At 47.5% G+C, this 13681-nt stretch overlaps 1 protein-coding gene across 15 annotated transcripts in view; it reads left to right on the top strand.

Annotated features, from left to right (window-relative positions):
• Positions 1-13681, top strand: part of LOC140732488 (plectin-like) — a 384936-nt gene that overhangs the window by 226322 nt on the left and 144933 nt on the right. For all 15 annotated transcript variants that reach the window (XM_073055248.1, XM_073055247.1, XM_073055243.1 and 12 more), the window contains 3 exons: positions 6114-6268; positions 11145-11454; positions 11835-11912. In XM_073055248.1, the coding sequence (XP_072911349.1) occupies positions 6114-6268; positions 11145-11454; positions 11835-11912 (543 nt within the window). The remainder of the gene's footprint in view (positions 1-6113; positions 6269-11144; positions 11455-11834; positions 11913-13681) is intronic.

The following is a 13681-nucleotide window of genomic DNA, read 5'->3' as shown; positions in this document are numbered from 1 at the left end:
CTGCTCACAGTACATGAAGTGAGACCTCATCAGTGCTTCATAAAGTCACAACATTACAGCCTTGCCTTTATATTCTAGTCCTCTTGAAATGGATGCTAAGATTGCTTTTGCTTTCCTCACCACAGACTCGACCTGCAAATTAACCTTTGGGGAATCCTACAAAAGGACTCCCAAATCTCTTTGCTCCTCAGATTTTTGTATTTTCTCTCCATTCAGAAAATAGTACACCCTTTCATTTCTTCTACCGTAAGTGAATGACCATACACTTCTCGACATTATGTTCTATCAACCACTTCTGTGCCCATTCTCCTAATCTGTCTGGGTCCTTCTGTTCTCTTTTTCCTGAAAACTACCTGCTCCTCCATGTAGCTTCACATTGTCTGCAAACTTTGCAGGTTGAGTCAGTGGCGGGGAAGGCAAATGCAATGTTAGTATTCATTTCAAGAGGCCTAAAATATAAAAGCAAGGTTGTAATTTTGAAATGTTATAAAACACTGGTGAGGCCTCACTTAGAATACTGTGAGCAGGTTTGGGTCCCTCCAAAAGGATGTGCTAAAACTGGCAAGGGTTTGAAGGTGGTTCATGAAAATGATTCCAGAATTGAATGGCTTGTCATAGGAAAAACATCTGATGGCTCTGAACATAGAACATAGATAGTACAGCACATTACAGGCCCTTCGGCCCACAATGTTGTGCCGACCCTCAAACCCTGCTTCCCATATAACCCCCCACCTTAAATTCCTCCATATACCTGTCTAGTAGTCTCTTAAATTTCACTAGTGTATCTGCCTCCACCACTGACTCAGGCAGTGCATTCCACGCACCAACCACTCTCTTGAGTGAAAAACCTTCCTCTAATATCCCCCTTGAACTTCCCTCCCCTTACCTTAAAGCCATGTCCTCTTGTACTGAGCAGTGGTGCCCTGGGGAAGAGGCACTGGATGTCCACTCTATCTATGCCTCTTAATATCTTGTATACCTCTATCATGTCTTCTCTCATCCTCCTTCTCTCCAAAGAGAAAAGCCCTAGCTCCCTTAATCTCTGATCATAATCCATACTCTCTAAACCAGGCAGCATCCTGGTAAATCTCCTCTGTACCCTTTCCAATGCTTCCACATCCTTCCTATATCTACATCCTCTGGGTCTGTATTCACTAGAATTCAGAAGAATGAGGGGTGACCTTATTGAAACCTATCGTTTGGTGAAAGGCCTTGATATTTTGAATGTGGAGAGCATGTTTCCTATGGTGGGAGAGTCTAAGACCAGAGGACACAGACTCAAAACAGAGTGGCATACTTTTTGAATGGAGATAAGGTGGATTTTCTTTAGCCAGAGGGTGGGTGAATCTGTGGAATTCTTCGCCACCGGGAGTTGAGGAGGCCAAGTCTTTATATATATTTAAGGCAGTAGTTGATAGACTCCTGGTAGGTCAGGACATGACGGGATACAGGGAGTATGCAAGAGACTGGGACTGAGAAAAACTGAATCAGTCATGATGAAATGGTGAAGCAGACACTCCATCAGTACTATCTTCAACCCCCATTCCCACAGTGTGTCACTCCATCAGTACTGTCTCCCCACAGTGTATCACTCCATCAGTACCGGACCAGCACAGTATGTCACTCCATCAGTACTATCTTCACTCCCCACAGTGTGTCACTCCATCTATACCAGATCATCACAGTGTGATACTCCCCACAGTGTGTCAGTCCATCATTACTGGTCCTGGATCACATAGTGTGTCACTTCAATGTACTACCCCCCTCCCCCCACCACAGTGATGTCAATCCATTAGTACCAGATCACCATAGTGTGTCACACCATCACTACTGGTCACAATAGTGTGTCACACCACAGAAACACAGACACGTAGAAAACCTACAGCACAATACAGGCCCTTCGGCTCACGACGTTGTGCCGAACACGTCCCTACCTTAGAAATTACAAGGCTTACCTATAGCCCTCTACTTTACTAAGCTCCATGTACCTATCTAAAAGCCTCTTAAAAGACCCTGTCATAACCACCTCCACCACCGTTGCTGGCAGCCCATTCCACCCACTCACCACTCTCTGAGTAAAAGACTTACCCCTGACATCTCCTCTGTACCTACTCCCCAGCACTGTAAACCTGTGTCCTCTTCTGGCAACCATTTCAGCCCTGGGAAAAAGCCTCTGACTATCCACACGATCAATACCTCTCATCATCTTATAATCTCTATCAGGTCACCTCTCATCCTCCTTTGCTCCAAAGAGAAAAGGCTGAGTTCACTCAAATGTTTTCATAAGGAATGCTCCCCATTCCAGGCAACATCCTTGTAAATCTCCTCTGCACCCTTTCTATGGCTTCCACATCCTTCCTGTAGTGAGATGACCTGAGCACAGTACTCCATGGGGTCTGACCAGTGTCCTATATAGCTGCAACATTACCTCTCGGCTCCTAAATTTAATTCCACAATTGATGAAGGCCAATACACCATACACCTTCTTAACCACAGAGTCAACCAGTGCAGCTGCTTTGAGTGTCCTATGAACTTGGATCCCAAGATCCCTCTGATCCTCCACACTGCCAAGAGTCTTACCATTAATACTATATTCTACCATCATATTTGACCTACCAAAATGAACCACTTCACACTTATCTGGGTTGAACTCCATCTACCACTTCTCAGCCCAGTTTTGCATCCTATCAATGTCCTGCTATAACCTCTGACAACCCTCCACACCATCCACAACACCTCCAACCTTTGTGTCATCAGCAAACTTACTAACCCATCCCTCCACCCTCATATAGGTCATTTATAAAAATCACTAAGAGTAAGGGTCCCAGAACAGATCCCTGAGGCACTCCACTGGTGACCGACCTCCTTGCAGAATATGACCCATCTACAACCACTCTTTGCCTTCCGTGGGCAAGCCAGTTCTGGATCCACAAAACAATGCCCCCTTGGATCCCATGCCTCCTTACTTTCTCAATAAGCCTTGCATGGGGTACCTTATTAAATGCCTTGCTGAAATCCATATACACTACATCTACTGCTCTTTCTTCATCAATGTGTTTAGTCACATCCTCAAAAACTTCAGTCAGGCTCGTGAGGCATGAACTGCCCTTTACAAAGCCATGCTGACTACTCCTAATCATACTATACCTCTCCAAATGTTCATAAATCCTGCCTCTCAGGATCTTCTTCATCAACTTACCAACCACTGAGGTAAGACTCATTTGTCTATAATTTCCTGGCCTATCTCTACTCCCTTTCTTGAATAAATGAACAACATCCGCAACCCTCCAGTCTTCGGGAACCTCTCCCATCCCCATTGATGATGCAAAGATCATCACCAGAGGCTCAGCAATCTCCTCCCTCACCTCCCACAGTAGCCTGGGGCACATTTCGTCCAGTCTTGGTGACTTTCCAAAAGCTCAAGCACATCCTCTTTCTTAATATTTACATCCTCAAGCTTTTCAGTTTGCTGCAAGTCATCACTACAATCACTAAGATCCTTTTCCATCGTGAATACTGAAGCAAAGTATTCATTAAGTACCTCTGCTATTTCCTCCAGTTCCATACACACTGTCACATTTGATAGGTCCTATTCTTTCACGTCTTATGCTCTTGCTCTTCACAATGTAGAATACCCTGGGGTTTTCCTTAATTCTGCCCACCAAGGCCTTCTCATGGCCCCTTCTGGCTCTCCTAATTTCCTTATTAATCTCCTTCCTAGTAGTATTATAATCTTCTAGATCTCTAACATTACCTAGCTTTCTGAACCTTCTGTAAGTTTTCCTTTTCTTCTTGACTAGATTTATTACAGCCTTTGTACACCACAGTTCCTGTACCCTATCATAACTTCCCTGTCTCATTGGAATGTACCTACACAGAGCTCTACACAAATATTCCCTGAATATTTGCCACATTTCTTCTGTACTTTTCCCTGAGAATATCTGTTTCCAATTTAAGCCTCCAATTTCCTGCCTGATAGCCTCATAATTCCCCTTACTCAAATTAAACACTTTTCTAACGTGTCTGTTCCTAATTCTCTCCAATGCTAATGTAAAGGAGATAGAATTATGATCAACATCTCCAAAATGCTCTCCCACCGAGAGATCTGACACCTGACCAGGTTCATTTCCCAATACCAAATCAAGTACAGCCTCTCCTCTTGTAGGCTTATCTACATACTGTGTCAAGAAACCTTCCTGAACACACCTAACAAATTGCACCCCATCTAAACCCCTCACTTTAGGGAGATGCCAATTGATATTTGGGGAATTAAGATCTCCCATCACGACAACTCTGTTATTATTACATCTTTTCAGGATCTGTTTCCCTATCTGCTCCTCGATATCCCTGGTACTATTAGGCAGCCTTTTACAAAACTCCCAGTAAAGTTATTGACCCCTTCCTGTTCCTAACCTCCACCCACAGAGACTCCGTAGACAATCCCTCCATGGCGTTCACCTTTTCTGCATCCATGGCACTATCTCTGATCAACAGTGCATCGCCCCCACCTCTTTTGCCTCCCTCCCTGTCTTTCCTGAAACATCTAAAACCTGGCACTTGAAGTAACCAATCCTGTCCCTGAGCCATCCAAGTCTCTGTAATGGCCACCACATCATAGCTCCAAGTACTGATCCATGCTCTAAGCTAATCCACTTTGTTCATAGCACTCCTTGCATTATGTCTCTTCTCTATCACCTGCCTATCCTCCTTCTCGCACTGTCTACAAGCTTTCTCTATTTGTCAGCTAACCTTCTGTTCCCCAGTCTCTTCAGTTCGGTTCCCACCCCCCAACAATTCTAGTTTAAACTCTCCCCAGTAGCCTTAGCAAACCTACCCTCTAGGATATTGGTCCCCCTGGGATTCAAGTGCAACCCGTCCTTTTTGTACAGGTCACACCTGCCCCAAAAGAGGTCCCAATGATCCAGAAATCTGAATTCCGGCCCCCTGCTCCAATCTCCCAGCCACGCATTTATCCTCCACCTCATCCTATTCCTATACTCACTGTTGCTTGGCACAGCCAGTAATCCCGAGATTACTACCTTTGCGGTCCTGTTTCTCAACTTCCTTCCTAACTCGCTGTAGTCTTCTTTCAGGGCCTCCTGACTGTGACCCACTTGTCTGTCTCCCGTGGCCCCGGTGTGACCACCTGCCTATAACTCCTCTCTATCACCTCCTCACTCTCCCTGACCAGACAAAAGGTCATCGAGCTACATCTCCAGTTCCCTAACTCAGTCCCTCAGGAGCTGTAGCTCGATACACCTGGTGCAGATATGGCCATCCGGGAGGCTGGAAGACTCCAGGACCCCCCCACATCTGACACTGAGCACAGAAAACTGGCCTCACACACATACTTCCTACCCTGCTTCATCCCGTTACCACTTAAGCCCGTTGAGCCAAAGCCCTGTCACTCTGCTGCCTCTCACTCCGCTGCCCACTCCAACACTGCCCGCTGGATATGGTGGTCTTCTTTTTAAACCTTTTGCGCTCTACTGGCTGACGTCATGTGCCTGCGCAATCTCGCCTCTCTTTAACCCGAGTAGTAAAAAAAACTCCCTCGCTCAGAAAAATCAGCCGTTCACTCGCAGCCTTCTTGCTCCAAATGCTCAGTACTGTTCCCCACCCTCTCACAACAGTGGCTTTGCCCACCAGTACTAGACCTTCAAGCCATCGGTACTGACCGCCCCTCCTCTGATAGTGTGTCACTTCCTCAGTACCAGACCACCACAGTATGTCACCCCGTCAGCACTGGACCAGTACAGTGTGCCACTCCATCAGTACTGTTTCCCCACAGTGTGTCACTCTGTCAGTACCAGCCCATCACAGTCTGTCACTCCATCAGTACTGGACCATCACAGTGTGTCACTGCATCAGTAATGGACCATCACTGTGTCACTCCATCTGTACCAGACCATTAGTACTGGACCACCACAATGTGTTATTCCATCAGTACTGTCCCCCTACAGTATGTCACTCCATCAGTAATGGACTGCCACAGTGTGTCATTCCATCAGTACAGACCACCACAGTGGGAGAATCCCTTAGTAGGGCAGCTTTGGGATGAGGAGTGATGTGGGGAAGGTGTGAGGAATGATGTGTACTGTTACTTTGGACAGGATATCCGCCTGGCGAATGCCGGGAAGGCTCCCACCAACACGGCGGTGCTAGAACATGACCTGGACAAAGTGGACGGACTGATCCGTAGCCTCTTTAACGACGTCCAGTCCCTGAAGGATGGCCGGCACCCGCAGGCGGAAGCCATGTACCGCAGGTGGGTGCTGCAAAGAAGGGAATAATAGGGGCAACAAGGAGAATGTTAGGGATAACAAGGGACAGGGCAATGGAAGCAAGACGGAGAGCTGCAACAGAGGGTGGGGGCAGGATCAATGAGAAGCATTCAATGAAGGGATCAGCAAGGTGTGGTTACTGAGAGGGTGTCAGGGAAGAGATCAACAGAGGGCTTCAGTGATGATGTAGCTGAGGGACTGAAGGGGTCTGGGGACCATGCTTTGTGTATCCACAATTGGCTTATCCACAGAAGGTAATGGGTGGTTGTAGATTGTTTGTATTAAACGTAGAATAATAGAAAATAGGTGCAGGAGTGGGCCATTCAGCCCTTCGAGCCTGCACCACCATTCAGTATGATCATGGCTGATCATCCAACTCAGAACCCTGTACCTGCTTTCTCTCCATACCCCCTGATCCCTTTAGCCACAAGGGTCATATCTAACTTCCTCTTAAATATAGCCAATGAACTGGCCTCAACAGTTTCCTGTGGCAGAGAATTCCACAGATTCACTGCTCTCTGTGTGAAGAAGTTTTTCCTCATCTCGGTCCTAAAAGGCTTCCCCTTTATCCTTAAACTGTGACCCCTCGTTCTGGACTTCCCCAACATCGGAAACAATCTTCCTGCATCTAGCCTGTCCAATCCCTTTAGAATTTTATACGTTTCAATAAGATCCCCACTCAATCTTCTAAATTCTAGTAAGTATAAGCCTAGTCTATCCAGTCTTTCTTCATATGAAAGTCCTGCCATCCCAGGAATCAATCTGGTGAACCTTCTTTGTACTCCCTGTATGGCAAGAATGTCTTTCCTCAGATTAGGGGACCAAAACTGCACACCATACTCTAGGTGCGGTCTCACCAAGGCCTTGAACAACTGCAGTAGAACTTCCCTGCTCCTGTACTCAAATCCTTTTGCTATGAATGCCAACATACCATTTGCCTTTTTCACCACCTGCTGTACCTGCATGCCCACCTTCAATGACTGGTGTACAATGACACCCAGGTCTCGTTGCACCTCCCCTTTTCCTAATCGGCCACCGTTCAGATAATAATCTGCTTTCCTGTTCTTGCAACCAAAGTGGATAACCTCACATTTATCCACATTAAATTGCATCTGCCATGAATTTGCCCACTCACCTAACCTATCCAAGTCACCCTGCATCCTCTTAGCATCCTCCTCACAGCTAACACCGCCGCCCAGCTTCGTGTCATCCACAAACTTGGAGATGCTGCATTTAATTCCCTCGTCTAAATCATTAATATATATTGTAAACAACTGGGGTCCCAGCACTGAGCCTTGCAGTACCCCATTAGTCACTGCCTGCCATTCTGAAAAGGTCTCGTTTACTCCCACTCTTTGCTTCCTGTCTGCCAACCAATTCTCTAACCACGTCAATACCATACCCTCAATACTGTGTGCTTTAAGTTTGCACACTATCTCCTGTGTGGGACCTTGTCAAAATCCTTTTGAAAATCGAAATATACCACATCCACTGGCTCTCCCCTATCCACTCTACTAGTTACATCTTCAAAAAATTCTATAAGATTCGTCAGACATGATTTTCCTTTCACAAATCCATGCTGACTTTGTCTGATGATTTCACCTCTTTCCAAATGTGCTGTTATCACATCTTTGATAACTGACTCTAGCATTTTCCCCACCACCGATGTCAGACTCACCAGTCTATAATTCCCCGGTTTTTCTCTCCCTCCTTTTTTAAAAAGTGGGGTTACATTAGCCACCCTCCAATCCTCAGGAACTAATCCAGAATCTAAGGAGTTTTTAAAATTATCACTAATGCATCCACTATTTCTTGGGCTACTTCCTTAAGCACTCTGGGATGCAGACCATCTGGCCCTGGGGATTTATCTGCCTTTAATCCCTAAAATTTACCTAACACCACTTGGCTACTAACATGTATTTTCCTCAGTTCCTCCATCTCACTCGACCCTCGGTCCCTTACTATTTCCGGAAGATTATTTATGTCCTCCTTAGTGAAGACAGAACCAAAGTAGTTATTCAATTGGTCTGCCATGTCCTTGTTCCCTATGATCAATTCACCTGTTTCTGACTGTAAGGGACCTACATTTGTCTTGACCAATCTTTTTCTTTTCACATATCTATAAAAGCTTTTACAGTCAGTTTTTACATTCCCTGCCAGCTTTCTCTCATAATCTTTTTTCCCTTTCCTAATTAAGCCCTTTGTCCTCCTCTGCTGGACTCTGAATTTCTCCCAGTCCTCAGGTGTGCTGCTTTTTTTTGCTAATTTATGTTTCTTCTTTGGACTTGATACTATCCCTAATTTCCCTTGTCAGCCATGGGTGCACTACCTTCCCTGGTTTATTCTTTTGCCAAACTGGGATGAACAATTGTTGTAGTTCATCCATGCGATTTTTAAAAGCTTGTCATTGCATATCCGCCTTCAACCCTTTAAGTATCATTTGCCAGTCTATCTTAGCTAATTCACGTCTCATACCTTCAAAGTTACCCTTCTTTAAGTTCAGAACCTTTGTTTTTGAATTAACTATGTCACTCTCCATCTTAATGAAGAATTCCACCATATTATGGTCACTCTTACCCAAGGGGCCTCGCACGACAAGATTGCTAACTAACCATTCCTCATTGCTCAATACCCAATCTAAAATGGCCTGCTCTCTAGTAGGTTCCTGGACATGTTGGTTCAGAAAACCATCCCGCATACATTCCAAGAAATCCTCTTCCTCAGCACCCTTACCAATTTGGTTCACCCAATCTATATGTAGATTGAAGTCACCCATTATAACTACCGTTCCTTTACTGCACGCATTTCTAATTTCCTGTTTAATGCCATCCCCAACCTCATTACTACTGTTAGGTGGCCTGTAAACAACTCCCACCAGCGTTTTCTGCCCCTTAGTGTTATGCAGCTCTACCCATATCGATTCCACATCCTCCAGGCTAATGTCCTTCCTTTCTATTGCATTAATCTCCTCTCTAACCAGCAATGCTACCCCACCTCCTTTTCTTTCCTGTCTATCCCTCCTGAATATTGAACATCCCTGGATGTTGAGCTCCCATCCTTGGTCACCCTGGAGCGATGTCTCTGTGATCCCAACTATATCATATTCATTATTAACTATCTGCACATTCAATTCATCCACCTTGTTATGAATGTTCCTCACATTGACACACAAAGCCTTCAGGCTTGTTTTTACAACACTCTTAGCCCTTAGACAATTATGTTGAAAAGTGGCCCTTTTTGCTTTTTGCCCTGGATTTGCCTGCCTGCCACTTTTACTTTTCACCCTACCACTTTTTGCTTCTACCCTCATTTTACACCCCTCTGTCTCTCTGCCCTTGTTCCCATCCCCCTGCCACATTAGTTTAAATCCTCCTGAACAGCAGTAGCAAACGCTCCCCCTAGGACATTGGTTCCAGTCCAGCCCAGGTGCAGACTGTCCTGTTTATACCGGTCCCACCTCCCCCAGAACTGGTTCCAATGCCCCAGAAATTTGAATCCCTCCCCCTTGCACCATTTTTCAAGCCACGTATTCATCTGAAATTTCCTCCTATTTCTATTCTGACTAGCACGTGGCACTGGTAGTAATCCAGAGATTATTACCTTTGTGGTCCTACTTTTTAGTTTATCTCCTAACTCCCTAAATTCACCTTGTAGGACCTCATCCCGTTTTCTACCTATATCGTTAGTACCTATGTGCACCACGACCACTGGCTCTTCACCCTCCCATTCCGGAATGTCCTGCAGCCGCTCAGAGACATCCTTGACCCTTGCACCAGGGAGGCAACATACCATCCTGGAGTCTCGTTTGCGGCCGCAGAAATGCCTATCTATTCGCCTTACAATCGAATCCCCTATCACTATAGCTCTTCCACTCCTTTTCCTTCCCTCCTGTACCGCAGAGCCACCCATGGTGCAATGAATTCGGCTGCTGCTGCTTTCCCCTGATGAGACATCTCCCCCAACAGTATATCTGTTTAGGAGGGAGATGACCTCAGGGGACTCCTGCACTACGTGCCTACTGCTACGCCGTCTAGTGGCCACCCCTTCCCTTTCTGCCTGTGTAGCCTTTACCTGTGGTGTGGCCAACTCACTAAACGTGCTATTCATGACTTTCTCAGCATTGCGGATGCTCCAGTATGAATCCGATCGCAGCTCCAGACGCTCAATGCGGTCTGCCAGAAGCTGCAGTTGGACACGCTTCCTGCACACATAGTCGTCAGGGACGCTGGAAGTATCCCTGATTTCCCACATGCTGCAGGATGAACAAACCACGGGGCCAATCTCAGCTGTCGTGACCTACCCAATACTTGCCTCAACTTTTGAAACTTTCTCCTTTGAAAGGAACTTACCCAGCCTTACCTCACTTGGAGTGAAGCTCGTCCTCAGCCTCCGCTCGCCGAAGTCTCTCGAGACAAAGCCTTCCTACTCTGTCCCCCTCTACTCCGTCACCTGCTACAATGTCGCCCGCTCCGTCTAACTGTTCTCTTTAAATACTCCTGCTGCCTCATGGTCTGACTTACACGCGCTTGCGCAGTCGTGCCCCCGTTAAACTGCCAAAGAAAACATGGACATGCCCTTTTGCCCATCTTGTCTCTCCCATCCTCACCCTCTCCCTCCTCTCCCACCTTCACCTGCCTTCTTCCTCTCTCCTCTCCCACCTCCTTCCCTCCCCTCATTCTCCTTCCCTCCATTCTGCCTCCCCTTTCCTCTTCTCCCACCCCATCTCTACCCTCACTCCCCTTCCTCCTCCGCACTTTGTCCAGTTCCCAGGTGCCTGGTGTTTCAGGGAGGGGTGAGTGAGCTGGTGTGGGGTGGGGTGGACTGTGTTTCTACGCCCGTAATGCATGTTCCCGTTCTCAGGGTGTTCCGTCTCCATGAGTTCCTTGTGGCCACTCGAACCGACTACTCACTGCGATTCCGCTCAGGGGTACAAACGGCTCTTCAGGTCCCCAGCGTTTCCACAGCAAAGGTGGGTCTGGCTGTAGACGGAGCTGCCCTCCAGTATATCCAGGACCTGCTGCTGTGGGTGGAGGAGAACCAGCGAGGTCTCGACGTGGCTGAGTGGGGTGTGGACCTGCCCACCGTGCAGTCTAATCTTGGCAGCCACCGCGGCCTTCACCAGTCCATCGAGGAATTCCGGCCCAAAATCGAGAGGGCACGAGCTGATGAGGTGAGAAGTCTCACATATACATATACACATGTACATGTGAACATTAACAGACATGCATGTGCACACACACACTGACACACACACTCACATTCACACACACACAAATGCACACACAGACATTTGTGTATATGCTTACACATCACACAAACATATTCACAACAGCGCATGCATGCTTTTAGACTCTCATCCATGCATGCACAGACTGTGGGCACAAACACACATCACACTTGCATGTGCACACAGATACATGCAGGCACATGCACGTACACATCAGCTTCACTTGGAAGATGGGGGTGGGCGTGATGCCAGATTATTGGGCCTGGTGGAGGAGACACGACAGTCAGTGGGTGTGAGAACTAATGGCACTGCTTGTCCCACAGGCTCACCTGTCGGCTGGGAGCCACACTGCGTATTGCGACTATCTGAGTAAACTGGACCTTCAGTATGCCAAGCTGCTGGTGAGTGTCTCAGTCCCAACCACCTGTCATTTCCCCTCCACGACATCTACTCCTCCCCCTCCCCTCCCCCTCTTAACACAAGCCGGACCTCCTCCCAACACAAACTGGACCCCTCTCAACACAAACCAGAACCCCTCTCCCAATACAAACCAGAAACCCCCTCCCAGCACAAACCAGGAAACCCCCTCTCAACACAAACTGGACCCCTCTCAATGCAAACTGGACTCTTCTCAACACAAAATGGACCCCTCTCAACACAAGCTATACACCCCTCTCAACACAGACCAGAACCCCCTCCCAATAGAAACTGGATCCCGCTCCAACACATACACAGTCTCTCCACCCAACATAAGCTGAACGCCCCTGCCCAACAAAAACTGGACACACTCCCCCTCCTTATACCAAACTGGACACACAACCCCCCTCCCAGCACAAACTGGACACACCAATTCATTGTCTCCCAACACAAACCAGACACACACCTCCATTCCTACACAAACCGGACACATCACCCCCCAACACAAACTGGACACAAGCCCCCCAACACAAACCAAACACACACACTTCTCCCAACATAAACCGGACAACCCCTCCCAACATAAAAACCAGATCTCCCTCCCCTGGCACAAACAGGACAAACACCCCTTCCAATACACACAGGGGGCTTCTCACACACAAACCGGTCACACAACCCCATCCAACACAAATTGGACACACACACCCTCTTCCAACACAAACCGGACACAACCCCCCCGACACAAACCAGATACACATATTTCTCCCAACATAAATTGGACAACCCCTTCCAACATCTCCCTCCCAACGCAAAAGTCGGATCTCCCTTCCCCTGACACAAGCAGGACACACACCCCTTCCAATATACAACTGGGGCCCCTCACACACAAACCAGTTACAAAACCCCGTCCAACACAAACTGGACACACACCTCTCCTAACACCCCACTCCTTCCAATACCACACCCCGCTTCCAACACAAACCAGACACACCCCTCCCAAAACAAAAACCGGATCTCCCTTCCCCTGACACAAATAGGACACACACCCCTTCCAAGACACACTGAGCCCCCCCCACATACAAACCGGTTACACAACCCCGTTCAACACAAACCGGACACAAACACCACCCCTCCCAACACAGACTAGATACACATCTCTCCCAACACAAACTAGACACACACCCCACCCAACACAAACCAGACACACACCCTTCCCAACACAAACCAGACACACACCCCCAACACCAATCAGACACACACCCCTCCCAACACAAAAAATGGATCTCCCTCCCCCTGACACAAACAGAACACACACCCCTTCCCATACACACCGGGGTGCCCCTCACACACAAACCAGTCACACAACCCTGTCTAACACAAATTGGACACACACACACCCCTCTTCCAACACAAACTAGACACACACCCCTCCCAACACAAACCGGACACACACTCCCAACACAAACCGGACACACACCCCCAACACAAACCAGATACACTCACCCCTCACAACACAAACTAGACACAAACACACCCCTACCGACACAAACTAGACACACACCCCACTCAACACAAACCGGACACACACCCCCCCCCCCAACTCAAACCGGACACACACCCACCCTGCACAACACAAATCAGACACACACCCACCCCGCACAACACAAACCAGACTCACACACACCCCTCTCAATGCAATCTGGACACAATCCCTCCCAACACAAAAATTGGATCTCCCTCATTCCGACAGAAC

The sequence above is a fragment of the Hemitrygon akajei genome, chromosome 8, assembly GCF_048418815.1.
Source record: "Hemitrygon akajei chromosome 8, sHemAka1.3, whole genome shotgun sequence".
Classification (NCBI taxonomy): domain Eukaryota; kingdom Metazoa; phylum Chordata; class Chondrichthyes; order Myliobatiformes; family Dasyatidae; genus Hemitrygon; species Hemitrygon akajei.
This window is presented reverse-complemented; position numbering and strand designations above follow the sequence as displayed.